At 37.4% G+C, this 15135-nt stretch overlaps 2 protein-coding genes across 3 annotated transcripts in view; one reads left to right on the forward strand and one right to left on the reverse strand.

Moving 5' to 3' along the window:
- Window positions 1–1778: 1778 nt before the first annotated feature.
- LOC139142025 (NADH dehydrogenase [ubiquinone] 1 beta subcomplex subunit 4-like) lies at window positions 1779–5805 on the reverse strand. Its single transcript, XM_070711814.1, has 3 exons — window positions 5643–5805; window positions 4545–4688; window positions 1779–2199 (listed from the first exon to the last, which is right to left on the reverse strand). The coding sequence occupies exons 1-3, from the start codon at window positions 5760–5762 to the stop codon at window positions 2134–2136; spliced, it is 330 nt and encodes a 109-aa protein (XP_070567915.1). The 5' UTR covers window positions 5763–5805; the 3' UTR covers window positions 1779–2133.
- A 211-nt stretch (window positions 5806–6016) lies between these two features.
- LOC139142023 (polycomb protein SCMH1-like) overlaps window positions 6017–15135 on the forward strand; it is a 43283-nt gene continuing 34164 nt past the window's right edge. The window contains exons 1-2 of one of the 2 annotated variants that reach the window (XM_070711809.1): window positions 6017–6150; window positions 12957–13066. The gene's annotated coding sequence lies outside the window, so the exon portion shown is untranslated. Of the gene's footprint in view, window positions 6151–6414; window positions 6532–12956; window positions 13067–15135 lie in introns of those variants that run through there. The other variant, XM_070711811.1, reaches the window with a different exon arrangement.

A 15135-nucleotide genomic window follows, 5' to 3' on the forward strand; every position in this document is an offset into this window, starting at 1 on the left:
TTGGCCGGTATATTAAAGTGGCACTCACACTTGGTAACATTTTTAAAGCACATATTTTAATGCCAACGGTCGATATTTGACGTGGCGACTGCGCGCGGATCACGAGATATCGATAAAAACATGTCTTCAAAAAAGTAAAAGTTTGAATTCCGGTGGCCCACCTAAATTCAGCTTCAGAACATCGAACGTTCGGCACTGGGGCCATTGTCTACTAAGCTATGGAGTACAAGTCTACGCTGACGCTGCTGTACGCCACAGTACCACTGGCGTTCGTGATCGGTCATGGCCTGTAGGAGAAAGCTGAGTCTTACTGACTTGGCGTATAAACGTAAAACAATTTTTGCTGATTCCACCAGAATTCGCAAAGGTGACTAGCACAGTTACGTGCGGTTGATACATAGCGGCCGCCGCATGATATGCATAGACGCATGCCACGCGCGCATACCACACGCGCGGCGTACTGTGTGGCAGACGACAAAATGTAGTCATTGGAGGCGGCTAATATTTGACATGTAAAAACTGATGTTTATGTGGTATTGGTTAAAAATATAATACAACCGATTTAGAATAATGAAAACGACAAACACTAAGGAGAAGTTTTTAAAAACTTACCTGCGGTAAAGTCATAATGCTGTATATAAAGTCTTTGCAGTGGGAAGTAAATTAATTGCATCCTTCAAACTTATTGTAGACTCCCTAGAATATCGTCAATCAGCACAACAACAAACCTTCGGGGGATTTCGAGTCAAAATTAGAACGATCATAAAACTTCGGAATGTGAAAAATACGCTCGGGAAATGACATTTTTTATCGATATCTCGCGATTCGCGCTCAGTCGCCTAGTCAAATATCGATCGTTGGCATTAAAAAAATGTGCTTTAAAAATGTTACAAAGTGGGAGTGCCTCTCTAAAGGCACATGAGCTGCAACTTTTGACATTACTTTCATGATTTTATATTTAGATTAAAATTAGTTCATTGAAATGTTCTTGCTCAGAGATGTTTACTCAAGTATAATTATCCACTGAATGGGACTGCATGGGGAGGTTTTAGTAAGACAAATAATGAACAGGTGCCGCACCCAAATATGGCCGCCTTCTTGCAGCCACATGATAAACAGCATAAATGGCGCATGTACACATTTAAATATTTACAAATAACAACATGGTGCAACCGACTGAAAGGACGGGAAAGGGATTCACTCCACTTTGGCAAAAAAATCTCCATTTTTCACCTAATATCGCAAGATTTTGAAAAGGGCGGGAAATTTTAAATGAACAAAAATCTGTTCAATTTCTTGCCTATTCTGCCAAAAGCAAACGTTGTTGAGGCATATGTAATGATTATATCATTCAATTTGGAGATTGCAATAAATATTTGAGGAAATTGGAGGTATCTCGAGGTCGGAAAAACTTTGCAGAGTTGAAGCTCAAGGGCCTTTATATAACTTAAAGTCAGTATTTTTATGCACATACAGACTTCATTTATGCAACTGTGGCATTTTACACCACAATATACAAAGGCTTCTTGTACAGTGACATCTTGATTAAATTGACGAGGGCTGAGTTCACGCACAATAGCATATAATATTTCTTATCTTGGAAAACTTTCAAAAAATTTGTATACGGTCAAAAAGCATAGATCTGTCTTTTGCCTGTCTCAAACAGGACATAACCATTGCCTCGTGGATCAAAAACACTGTACAGAGAGGCTGGGGGCACGAGATTGTCATATTGGACGTTTGACAGAGTTCAGACGGACAAAATACACCATTCACAGTTCTTTCAAACAGTAAACTTTTAATTCTTCACACAGAGTTTTCTCATATTTTCAATATACAAGCAAACTGATGCAATGATCATAGTTGGTAACCATGTACACTCCGAGCATTAACATAAAACGCTACTACCACACACCAATTGTGATAAAACAATCAAGCTACTTATGGAATTGAACCACTTCAACCCTACTTCTCCTGCATCATGGAAGAGTCCCATTGTCAGTGGAGCCTTCCACAGGAAATGTAGGGGTGATGGGGTGCTGTATTTCAGTACAAGTGCTCTATAAACTCTCCAGGCATGGCTACTGTACAAAAACTGCAATGGTTTTTACACACGAAACCAGTCAGGACTGTTCAACCATTCACTAAGTTATGTGGTCTCTTCCTTAGGCCTTTCTCATACTGTTCAAATCGGCGTTTCTGAAATAAATAAATAAAAGGACACAAAGCAATATAAGTTAAAGTTTCAATCAAGGGATCAACTTAGTATGTTTATGGGAGATTAGGGTATGACTGCAGAAAAATTTACAGTTAGTGACACAAAGTCCATGGGAGAATCAAAGATCAATTGCCAAATTCATGAGTCAAAAATACCACATATTACAATGACTTTATGACAAGCTCACCATGATAAGGCAATGAAAGGTTGTGTAAAGGAATATAACCAGTTGGAAAATAAATCAGAGTTTCCAAACATTTCCCGGGTCTAAACGACCCCAAGATGTTTCATCAACACACACAGGTACATACTTAGTGATTCTGATAGATTGGCTGGGCATGGCCAGAGAAATACATATCTCCCGATACATATTCCACAAGTAAACACACAATATTCCAAAGGACTACTACATTAAGTACACCTATAATCTAGTGATTCGACAACCAAGGCTAGCTGTTCTTCGTTCATTTTGTATCATAGCACAATGGCAGTTGCATGTTTTGGTTTGCTCATGACAAGGAGAATGAGTGATTTCAGAAAATGCAAGGAGATTTGAACAGTCTTCATCCTCTTCAAGTCAAAAACAGGTCACATGAGATACATGATTCAGGGGTTTCGTTAAAAGCCGGCAACCGGCCATATGGCCGGCTGTAAGGCGATCACGGCCGCCTGTAATTACCTGAAAATCATGTAATTGTTGTGCCGCTTACAGGGATGAATAGCTGGTAACAAATACAGCATATCGGCAAAAGTTTACAATGATCTGTATCCTTCATGCTGAATTACTTGTTTTCAACGCTTTTGCAGGGTTTTCAGTGAAAATTTTGTGTTCGTTGGTTTGCATTTGTGCATCGTGCAATATACTGTACAGCACTGAACCCGTCTGTACAACGTACAAAGGGTGGTTGGAGGTTAGGGGTCATTGAGCAAGTGCAGTAACACAACATAATGTCGGCCATACGTGGTTGAAGTCACTCAGTTCGGTCGAAATGGAAACAGATAGACGGGTTGGTTGATTAAGAAGGGTACAATCGATGGCAATGTCTCAGATCATATTGATACTTATGCGGCGTTTTATGAATATGTCTCGGGAAAGGTTTCTTTTGAATGCATCAGCAATCGCCCACAGCTATCCGTGGCCGCAGATTGTATTAAACAACGGCTTGCTTGTCAATGTAGTCAACGTTCGCGTTCGTTCTTGGATTTTAATGACTGGGAGCCAAACGTTTGACTTGCTTCAACTCTGTGGGCATATATCAAAACAGAATAAATTGAAGGTGTAAACTTTAGCAGACTGTGACGTTTAGTGGTAGGCTGTAGCCACGGTCCGGAGAGACCGTGCTGTTGCACAGTCGCCTGTGGTTTCATACACGGCAATGCAGGAAGTTCGGAAATGGAATTGCCAGCCATAAGGCCACTGTAGTCTGTACACTCGTATCGCTAAGTTCAGAAACGGTTTTCGCGCACCAAAAGCCACAATAATTCTTTCAAAAAACCAACATCGATGGCTCCAAATACATCTCTGAATTCATATTTTCTATGCTCTTTGCGTCAAAGATGATCTCCAATGCATTTTTGAGTGTGGTTTCCGAAGGGACCCATGCTTTCAACAAAAACGAACACTTTTTTACAACAGTCATTCATGATTTGAAAGTAGCGGCACCGTGATTCAGGCTATCTACACTGTTGTCTCTGATCATTTGAAAAATGCAAATACTTTTTTTAATAAAGTTATCATGGATTGATGTACCGTTTTGTGGAGTTATATATAGCTAATTTGGAACCGTGTCGGGCGGGGGGGGCAGCTGCCATATCCAAACATCCTCATGCTTTGACGTTGGTACGGCTTGGCCGCCTGTAATTTTCATTTGGCCCCCTGTTTCAAAACTTAGCGAAACCCCTGCTTAATGAGTGGATTCAACTTGATGGCCTGCTAGACTATGTAACCTACATTTACAGATGAATTTAAAAATCATGTGTTACAATCACAATTTTACAAGTACTGTTTCATTTCTTCATTGATTTATTGAATGATTTATTGACTGGTGACAATAGTTTTGTTTTTCTATACTTATTTTCATAATCTCTGGGAACAGTCATTATTATGAATACTGTGATTTCTTGTACATTGGTTATTGAGGATAAACTAAATTAGTTGCTCACCGGCTTTTTAGTCTCTTTCTCATCACCATTTGTATTCTATGTACATTATTTTTAGTAATTCATTTTTCAGAACAAAAATTTCTTGCCTGGTAGCCGACCATGTGTTTACATTCTTGGAGGCCATCCTAAGGCGGATTATTGCCAGTTGTAGTTCATAACTTACCCTCTCAGCAGAACACAGCAGATATAGACCTAGAGGTGGACCAATGATACAGATGACTCCCAGTATTGATGTCTTTGGGGTTGCTTTGAAATAGTCATATGCATTGGCTCTAGCTTGTGCCCATCTTAGAACAGCTGGATCTTCCTGCAGAGACAAACGGAGAAGGAAAGCACTTTACAACCATCACAGTTCATATTTGTTGGCATGACGTAGTTATTTATATCATGGAGGTAGCAGAGTCTCTGCTACCTCCATGTTTATATCAAACATGAGCATATGTAAATATATATAAAGACCTTAGACTCTCTCACAGCCCCTTGTTCACAGTGCAGATCCCAATCTAAGCCTTACAGTCACGTGTGGGCCTGTAGGACCTGTAAAAAGTGTGGCAAAACTGGGAACTACAATTTTTGTGGACTTCACTTGATTTCCACAGACACTGTATTTCAGCACCGAATTTTGGTGCATGACACTATCCGGCCCTGTCATTTTAAAATAACAGAGATGATTTTTGTATAGCAGAGTGATGACAATGGGAGAAAAAACAGGTTTTCCTGCTGAACTGCCCAGGCTCTTCAAATAACATGTACATTAGTACACATTTGTTGACATTTGTAATGTTTCTTGCATTAGACGCTTTTTTAGGGCCTCAACACGAGAGAGTGAATTAATATTTCGTTTTTGCCTAAGACAAACGGCTGTGATATAAACAACATTTAAAGATATTCACATGTATCTTTGGGAGTTGACCCAAATATAACAACATACCAATTCACAGCAGTATGCATATAGTCTTGTCCTCTTCTTATAAAAAAGTTACATGGAATGATATACAATTGCACGTTTTGCCTTAAAATGAAGAACTTTGGTACCACATATTTATTCTACGTACTTGCTGTAGACTAAGGGTTCGTCCAAGTTCATGACGATGTTCACTTGTAGCATTACCGAACGTTTCATGAGCTGGAATCGATTCCCCCATGTATGTACATCCATATCTGCTACAAACGAACCGGGGTCAGCACGTACGCGAACACAGTGCTCTTATCGAAACACAGCTTCCGTGCAAAGCTAATAACCATCCAAAAATATACTCACAATAAGTCCTTGAACGTAAGGGTTATGCACTTTCCGTTGAAATTGCCTCCTTAGGTTATTTCTTATTTCTGCCCGTTCTAATTCTGCCCTTTTGAGATTTTCGACTTCTAGATCAGCCATGGCTGGGTAACAGCTATAAAGGCTGATAACTAAGACCCCTTAAGCTCTTAAATAATAACACAAAGCTCTAAGTCGAACTTAAAACTGTTAGAAAATGAAAAATGTAATGTCCTAGTTAGTTATATTATGCTATTTTCGAACCTAAAATCGAGTTAATCTATCTAATTTTGTATTTTAGTAGCCCTCCCAAAATCTTTGAAAAATGTCAGAAAATGTTTTTGCAGAGAAAAAACCATTCACCAATGGGGCTTCATTTACATTGCATTGTGGGTTAGCCAATATGGCTGGCTGTTAGGCAAAGTTTACTGCGTGAATGAACTGTTCGGTCGAAAAGCAAGCGAGCTGAAATAAAGTCACTCGAAAAGACCAGTTTTGACTCATCTAAAGGGTAAGGTTTCTTCCCATATTCGTTTTTCTCGGACTTTATCCACTTTACAGTTCTCACAGAAAGGTAGCTTTCTGAGGGAACGTGTTCCTCTCGGCGGCACATGGGCTGGGCAGCGGGATCGAGTCGCGGAAACTACTCGAACTCTGACGAATGGGTGCTCGTAGAGGTGAACTTATGACCCCATGAGGACACCTGTGTGGTCGCCTTCATAGGAGACACGTGTCCCCAACCGTCTGTTCAGTGAGTCTTATCGTACTGACTCGCATTTTACCCAAGTTTACAAGGACAAGCTTTCTGAACAGATGGAAAAGCTATGTTGATTGGGCGCGGACTCAGTTGAGGAGGGAAGTCATAACAAACTTCATTCGTGAAGTCAAGTAGGTCAGTTATTTCAACTCGTGATTTTCAGGAAGGATCCCATGCTGCGCCGTTTGTATTTTGACTGTTTGAAAACGATCAACTAAAGGTGTTTATGAAGTATGTTTCTCTCGTGCACCGTTCGTGACCCAAATTTAAAGGTGAACATTTGCATACTAATGATTGTTTACAGCAGAAAAGTGAGTCATGCGCGCGCAGATATGATCGATGGGTGAACGTTTGTTTTGCAGTTGGGCGCCCAGTGCCCTACATTCGTTAACTTATGCTGTACAGTAGAGACGATGTTAATCAAATAATATTCAATTTCAGTAAAGTATTGCTAGATTCCTGCTGTTGTAATACTGAAAGGTTTTTAACGTGTTTTTTTTTTTCAGAAACAATGGAAATGTGATTAAGATTGCAAAAATTATAACATGTCTCTGTCTGTCTCAGTGTCTATATATATGTAGATATATGTATACATTCATGTATGTATAATAGATATATATGTGTGCGTGTGAGTGTGTGTACATGTACACATATATGTGTACATGTATTCAAATATTTTTTTGATATATCTGTGCATGTAATTATGTCTCCACAGGATTCTCCACAAAGGGATTTTTATTATTTTTTATGGGGATCTGGTATATAAAATATATTTTAACAACAAGACAATATGCAAATTATGCATTGTTATATAAATATGCCACTCTTCCATTTTTCCTAGCTATGGAGATGAACATTGCGACATTTAAGTATGCATATTTCCATATATCATTATTTCCATATATCATACAATATATACACATACATACACATATTAAACTTACAGTATGTTATTATGTATAAATATAAACATGCATACATACATACATAAATGAAAGTTTCCAAAAGCTACATATATTAAAGATTAAAAGTGATAAAATAATTTGCTTTTTATTTATATGTAAATACATCAAGAATATCAAATTTGATTCAGTAGCTGTATTAATATTGGATTGTACCATTGGTACACTGTATATCGTTTGAGTGCAGCCAGCCGAAAGACTTGAAAAGTGTTGAGTACCTCTACAAAAGCCACAGTTTAACCTGTTCACCCCCAGTTGCCTGTAAACAGGTCCACTCCTGCCATTGATAACAAAGTGTTTGGGTCAAACCATGGTAGTGAAAGGGTTAAGGACCATTCAATATCTGCAGTTTGATCCCTCCAGGTTCATTGAAAAGTAAAGCAGGTACTGCTACATGTACATTGTCACACCATAGGCAGTAGGAGCGTCCATGCGTGTGGTCACATTAAGTGTAGGACAACTTTCAGTGGACAAGAATTGCCAACCTTTTTAGCTCCGCTGTCAGCGACGCGGAGCTTATCAAATAGGTTGATTTTCCGTCGTCGTCCGTCGTCGTCCGTCGTCCGTCGTCGTCGTCGTCGTCCGTCAACAATTGCCTTCTCCTCTGAAACTGCAAGTCCAATTGCTTTGAAATTTTATATGCAGTTCACTTGTGGTGACTACACTTAAGTTTGTTCAAGTCGTGGTGAAATTTGCATATTTGTATTTTTGGGGCAATTTTTGGTGTTTTTGGTAAAAAAATCTTCTCTGAAACCGCTTGTCCGATTGCTTTGAAATTTGATATGCAGTTTACTTAGGGTGACTTCAGTCAGATTTGTTCAAATCGTGGTGAAATTTGCATATTTGTATTTTTAAGGCAATTTTTGTCATTTTTGGTAAAAAAATCTTTAAAAATCTTCTTCTTCAAAATTACCAGTCAGATAGCTTTGATATTTGGTACATATGTCCCTAGGGATGATCTATTTCAGATTTGTTCAAATTGTGCAGAAATATGCAAATTTGCATTTTTAAGGCAATTTTTGCCACTTTTGGTCAAAAAATGTATTTCTCAAAAAGTACTGGTCTAATAGTTTTGAAATTTGGTATACAGGTTTCTATAGATGAACTGAGTAATATATATTGAATTTCTGATGAAATCTGAAATTTTGTATTTTTGGGGCTATTTTCGCCATTTTTGGTCAAAAAATGTGTATTTCCAAAACTATTTATCTGATAGCTTTGAAATTTGGTATACAGGTTCCTACAGATAAACTACATGATATTTATTGAAATTGTGATGAAATCTACAATTTTGTATTTTTGGGGCAATTTTTGCCATTTTTGGTCAAAAAATGTTTTCTCAAAATTAGTGGTCTGATAGCTTTGAAATTTGGTATACAGGTTTCTACAGATGAGTTCAGTAATATATAATGAATTTCTGATGAAATCTGTAATTTTGAATTTTTGGGGCAATTTTTCCCATTTTTGGTCAAAAAATGTGTTCTCAAAAAAAGTACTGGTCTAACAGCTTTGAAATTTGGTATACAGGTTTCTATAGATGAAGTTATGAACTAAATTTGATCTCTTGAAATTATGATGAAATCTGCAATTTCATTTTTTGGGGCAATTGTTGCCATCTTTGGTCAGAAAATTTTATTCTCAAAAAACTACTCATCAGATAGCTTTGGTTGACATGTTCTTAGGGATGATCCGATGTGATATATTCAAAGTATGATGAAATCTTCAATTGTGTATTTTTGCAGCTATTTTAGCCACTTTTTTCTGGCCTCTGCATTGAGCTATCAAAGATTTCCACCTTCCTAATCAACATGTGTAAAAAATAGTTATTCTCTACATAAACACAGCGGAGCTATATCGGCCGCTAGGTCGCTTGTTTTATTTACATTATTGTTTATGTTGTTTTTCTGTAGATAAACACTTTAATTTAAAAATCAGTCATGAAACACTTTCAATAAATAAACAAAATACAATTGATTCATAGCAAATGTCACTGATCTGACCGACAAATTTAACCAAATTTCTCTCTTTTGGGGATAAACAGAAAATATGACTGTAACAAACAGATCATTCAAAACTTTTCAAATAGGTGACATTTAGAGAATGGGAACATGTGACGAGAAAATCACTGATGGTAGAATAGTCATGGTTAGGGAGCAGGTCACCAATTCTGCAGTCGTTTTTGCTCAAATGAGTTCATTGATATATTACATTGAGTCGGCAGAGAAATGAAATATCAAGGTATTTCATCATCAAATGATAAGAATTGCTTATCAAGTGACAATTTCATGTCAGCAATTTGGAAAAAAAATACGAAAGATGAGGAAAGATATTGACAGTGTCCTAACTTAGAGGCAATTTTACAGGCCCAGGACTTCACAGTATAAGTGCTTTCTTTGATTGAAGAAAAGTTCTCATGTTACATGTTTTGGTATGGAGTGGTTTGAGTCAGAGAAATTTTTAAAATCCCTAAATTGATCCAGATGTTACGGAATCTTAAAAGTGCAAAGGCACACTGTACATTGATATTACTGAAAGTACAGCTTCATTTGTCACAGAAAATACTATAGTGCATAGATTGTAATAGTCATCTTTGAGTGACATGCAATTTAATAATGTACACAACTCATAGTATTACATCTTGATAATCTCTGAACAGTTTGGTTATCATAGGGGCTGAAACTGCAAAACTAGTTGTTTGCTATCATGGTATTGAAAAGGACAACAATCCATTCAATGGAATAATTCCCTGCTGACCATAATGCACATGCTGACGATCCAGAAGAACAAATGTCAGACAAACTTTGGTAATGCAACATTTTAAAAGGCTGACAACATTACAATGTTGTTGAATTCATCCATTGAGTTTGAGATACCTGACTTCTTTCAGTTCAACAACACTGACTATGATAGTGTGTAAGAGAGTGCAGTGCAAAGACAATCAACCCTTTAACATCTTAATATATGTTGTTTGTATATTTTTGATGTAAATTGTTTGGTTTCTTTTCATCTTGTGATAAAACTCTAGTTTCCATTGCCAGGTTACTTTTGTCAGTAACTATGGATACTGTTCTGCAAGCATTTAATTCATCTTTGTAGTTGTCGCCACTGTGATACATTACTCTTTTCAATGTTGTCTCTGTCCTGTCTAAGATATTCATCTGTTATTTACTGCATTGTTTGTTTGCACCTATTCCCCTTTGTCTGTCTCCAAAACAAAGATTATGAGATTTTGATTCCGTGATTGCATGGCGTGAGTTACTGTGGCTTCACGGTTGTTTGGTGATGATAATGATAATGACGATGCTGATGACGATGATGATGATGATAGTGGTAGTGTTGACGATGACGATGACGATGATGATATGATTATGATCCCGATGATGGAAAAGATAATGATGATGACAATGATGATTATGGTGATTATGATCTAGTGATTGTGATGATGATGATGGTGATGATGATAACAATGACAACAACAATGATGATGATGAAGATTATGATAATGATAATTATGGGAATTATAGCAATGATGATGATGATAATGATAAGTAGGGATTATGAGAATATCTAATTTTAATTTGTTTGTTTGGTTAGTTGGTTCTGTTTATTTATTTATTTAATGTATACAGTTTCTGTAGTTTCTGTTTGTCTGTATATCTGTCAAAAGTTGGTAAAATCTTCCAACTTATAAAAGTCATTTTCAAAAAAGATTTTTCTTTTACTCTATAATCTGTCCTCATGAATATAAAGATACCCACCAAAAAAAGAAAAAAGAAAGTATATAGATTAGGAACATGAATGAATATTTCTTCACTCTGCTTCCAAATTAATGGCAGACTTTATTTGTAACATGTAGGTTAGACTGAAATATTGAATGGTGTAGGGTACCATCTCACCCAAGGTTTAGTTGATAGAATGCCCATCCATGTACACAACTGAATATTTCAGTCTACCATTACACAGTCTGAGACCTCTCACTCCAGGTTTTGTAGGCAGCGTAGCGTAAATCAAAGCCAAGGAGAGGTTCTAGACCCTATTAAACAGGTACATACTGGTCAGGACATAAAAAATTTAGAGAAAGTATCCACAATTTCTGTACCGTCTTCACTTGATAATTAATGGCGGAGAAAACTACCAGCTGATGTACATGTACCTTTGGCTGTGTTGTACCCGCTGATAACAAGAGTGGGTAGAGCAAAATTTTGTGGTGAAATCAAGCTACTGAACAGTGCTGTGACAGCATAGACAGGCAAATGTGTATCGTAAATGGCTAAAATAAATGACACTGTTAACATCAGTGAAGTACTTATATAGCTCTGCAAACACCAAATAAGCCGGATAGAAACTAGACCACTCAATATGGAGATATATTTAGTTAGCTGTCAAATAGATATGCCGTCATAATGTGATGGGAATCTCCCTTCCAACACGACTGTCCTGTTGTGGCATGTTTCTATTGATTGTATGTAGTATAAGTGACGAATCATCAAACTGTCCACCCTATTTCCACAGTGTTGTAGTCCGTGTAATTTCATATTAGCCATGAATTCCTCAGTTAATAGGATATTAGTGGAGGTGGGTTTAAGTTCTGTGTGTCATTCCATTCATAGAGTTTACACAGCCTGTACTTGGTGACGATGTCTGTTTTTTATCTCGACAGTCCAAATCTAAGCAGAGAGCACCAATAATTTTGTCTTTCGTTCAGTAGCTTTCCTCGCGTATTCTGTGAAGTCATCGTGCCAACACTCTTCAGGGTGAAAGTGCTCATTGCCACATTTACAGGCATGGCGCATTGTCTAGTTGTCAATATGTTGTTGATTAGTTGGTTACAGCAAAAAACAGGATGGATGAACAGTCTCATATACATTACGTTTACTTTTTTGTACGTCCCACACAAGTTCTGTAGATAACATTGTAGATAAAAAGAACCGACTCATTTGAGTGTTTGGATACGGAGGTGCCGAAATACTTATCATGTTGATGATATCTAAACAGCTTGCTGTCGGTCTATGTCAACACTCTAGGTAGACGAAACATGATACAATGAATGCAGACAGATGCTGATTAGGATTTTTTGCGAGACACATGGATAAACAGTGAGACTCTGAGAGGAATGAATGAAGCAGCGATTAGTTTCACTTTGCATTTCTTAATGTCTCCACTTCGATTTCAAGGTTTATGTAGTTTAAAAGTTGAAGGGCATGCATTTTCTAAGAAGTAAAACTTGACAGACGTCTGAGTGACACTCCACTCCACTGTTTATTCTTGTGTGTCTGTAAAAACAGATTGGCATCAGTACGTCTTATATATGGTTAGCCAGAGTGCTGCCCTAATTAACTTCGGTCTCAACACGACAAGTAATTTAGCACTCCCTTGTGTGGTCTGTCCAGACACTTACAGTGAGTCGGTTCTTTTTATCTACAATGTTATCTACAAAAACTTGTATGTTACGTACAATAAAGTAAACGTAATGTATATGAGACTGTTCATCCATCCTGTTTTTAGTTGGTTAGATTGAAATGGTGCTGGCCCTGCAGTCAAATTTCCAAGGGTGTCATATTTACGTTGCCATATTGCGTTACTCTTTTGTCATTGCAGAGCACGGACAAGCTGGCCAAGTCTTACATAAGGAAGAACACAGCAAAGCATCAAGCTATTGTAAAAACACTGTATCCAGTCTATGCAATGAAATTATAAGACTACAACAGGTAAGTGTAGAAATTTAACCTACTTTTCCAGGTCACTTGAGCAGTGAGCGTAGAAACCTGAAAATCTCAGCTAGTACACGACTATTGATTGATGAAACCTCTGTTGTTCAGTGAATTTTCAGTGAGTGTCCCCACTCATACCCCAGCGCCATAAGTGGATTTATTTTGTATGATTCCGTCATGTTTTCTCAGAACTGTATCAATAATACCATGTAGTGTTGTTCAAGTTCCTTTTATTTCATTGGACACGTATACTCTGCTGGGAAATCTGTTCGCATCCTATGATTTCAGAAGACAATAACTATAAGGTATATAAGCGAATGCAGTTTTCTTTCTGCTTTATCAATCGTTGATCAAGGCTATTCAATCACAGAGTTGTTGTCCGATATTTTTGATGGACAACTTACTGTTAAAAGTACTTGTCAATGTCAGACTGCTGTTCTAAATAACCTAGCAGGCTGACGAAAGAGCATGTTGATACACTCATAATCATCAACTCAACTGTACATGTACTTATAATGAACTGTGTTATTCACAGCGGTGTTTGACATGAAACTTGCACTTCCAACAAATAATTCTAGTTCCAAGTGTATGCTGACATTGTCAGTCCTTCCGTATCAAGTGTATGAATGTAGATGAGCATGGCCGTTATTTAAAATGTGATGTTTATCTGTACAGCATTGTAACTTAAATTGTCCATTTGTAGTAGGTACATGTACCTGCCAAACTTTTCAATATTGAGTCACTGTCTTAGTGCAGTGGTTTGGGATCATAATGTCCCAAATCATGGTGTCTTTTCAAGGTTCATGTAGGATCATACAGTCACAAAGCATGATTTCTTTTCCAGTTTGATGTGGGATCATACAGTCAGAAAACATGGTTTCTATCCAAGTTTCATGTGGGATCATACAGTCAGAAAACATGGTTTCTATCCAAGTTTCATGTGGGATCATACAGTCACAAATCATGGTTTCTTTTCCAATTTCTTGTGGGATCATAATCATACAGTCAAATAACATGGTTTCTTTTCAAGTTTCATGTGGGATCATACAGTCACAAATCATGGTTTCTATCCAAGTTTCATATGGGATCATACAGTCACAAATCATGGTTTCTTTTCAAGTTTCATAAGGGATCATACAGTCACAAATCATGGTTTCTTTTCAAGTTTCATATGGGATCATACAGTCACAAATCATGGTTTCTATCCAAGTTTCATATGGGATCATACAGTCACAAATCATGGTTTCTTTTCAAGTTTCATAAGGGATCATACAGTCACAAATCATGGTTTCTTTTCAAGTTTCATATGGGATCATACAGTCACAAATCATGGTTTCTTTTCAAGTTTCATATGGGATCATACAGTCACAAATCATGGTTTCTATCCAAGTTTCATATGGGATCATACAGTCACAAATCATGGTTTCTTTTCAAGTTTCATAAGGGATCATACAGTCAGTGTTTCATCGAGAGAGGGGGACGGGGCATTCCCCCTCTCTTGACATGTTGGCACCCTCTAGTAATTTTTCAAGGGGGGAACCAGCCCCCATGAAATAATGCCATTCACACCTAAGAGATACAAGTAGAACTAATGAACTGGTGAAATTCCCCCTAAATTTTCTGGTAAAGGGGGAAAATCCTCCCCCTGACGATGTCACCCTAGATGAAACACTGTATGAATTATGGCTTCTTTTCAAGTTTCATATTGGATCATAGTCTTAAATCGTGATTTCTTTTCCAGTTTCATGTGGGATCATCCAGTAACAAATCATGGTTTCTTGTCAAGTTTCATGTGGACTCACACAGCCACAAATTGTGGTTTCGTTTCAAGTTTCATGTTGATCATACAGTCTCAAATCTTAGTTTCTTTTCAAGTTTCATGTGGGATCATGGTCACAAATCATGGTTTCTTTTCAAGTTTCATGTGAAATATGTCAGTTCTGAGTACACGTGGCTTCTCCAGACCATACATCATCAGGCAGATCCTAACAATGATGAATACTATTGAGATATTTTTAGAAGGGATTTAACTCATATATAAAAATAAATAAAAAATTGCCTTTATA

The sequence above is a fragment of the Ptychodera flava genome, chromosome 10 (genome assembly GCF_041260155.1).
Source record: "Ptychodera flava strain L36383 chromosome 10, AS_Pfla_20210202, whole genome shotgun sequence".
NCBI lineage: Eukaryota > Metazoa > Hemichordata > Enteropneusta > Ptychoderidae > Ptychodera > Ptychodera flava.

Coding starts and splice junctions, on each gene's coding strand:
- LOC139142025 (XM_070711814.1), bottom strand. CDS start 5,762: ATGGCTGATCTAGAAGTCGAAAATCTCAAAAGGGCAGAATTAGAACGG. Junction 4,689..5,642: donor CTTACGTTCAAGGACTTATT/GTGAGTATATTT, acceptor TTGTCTCTGCAG/GAAGATCCAGCTGTTCTAAG. Junction 2,200..4,544: donor TGCTGTGTTCTGCTGAGAGG/GTAAGTTATGAA, acceptor TATTTATTTCAG/AAACGCCGATTTGAACAGTA.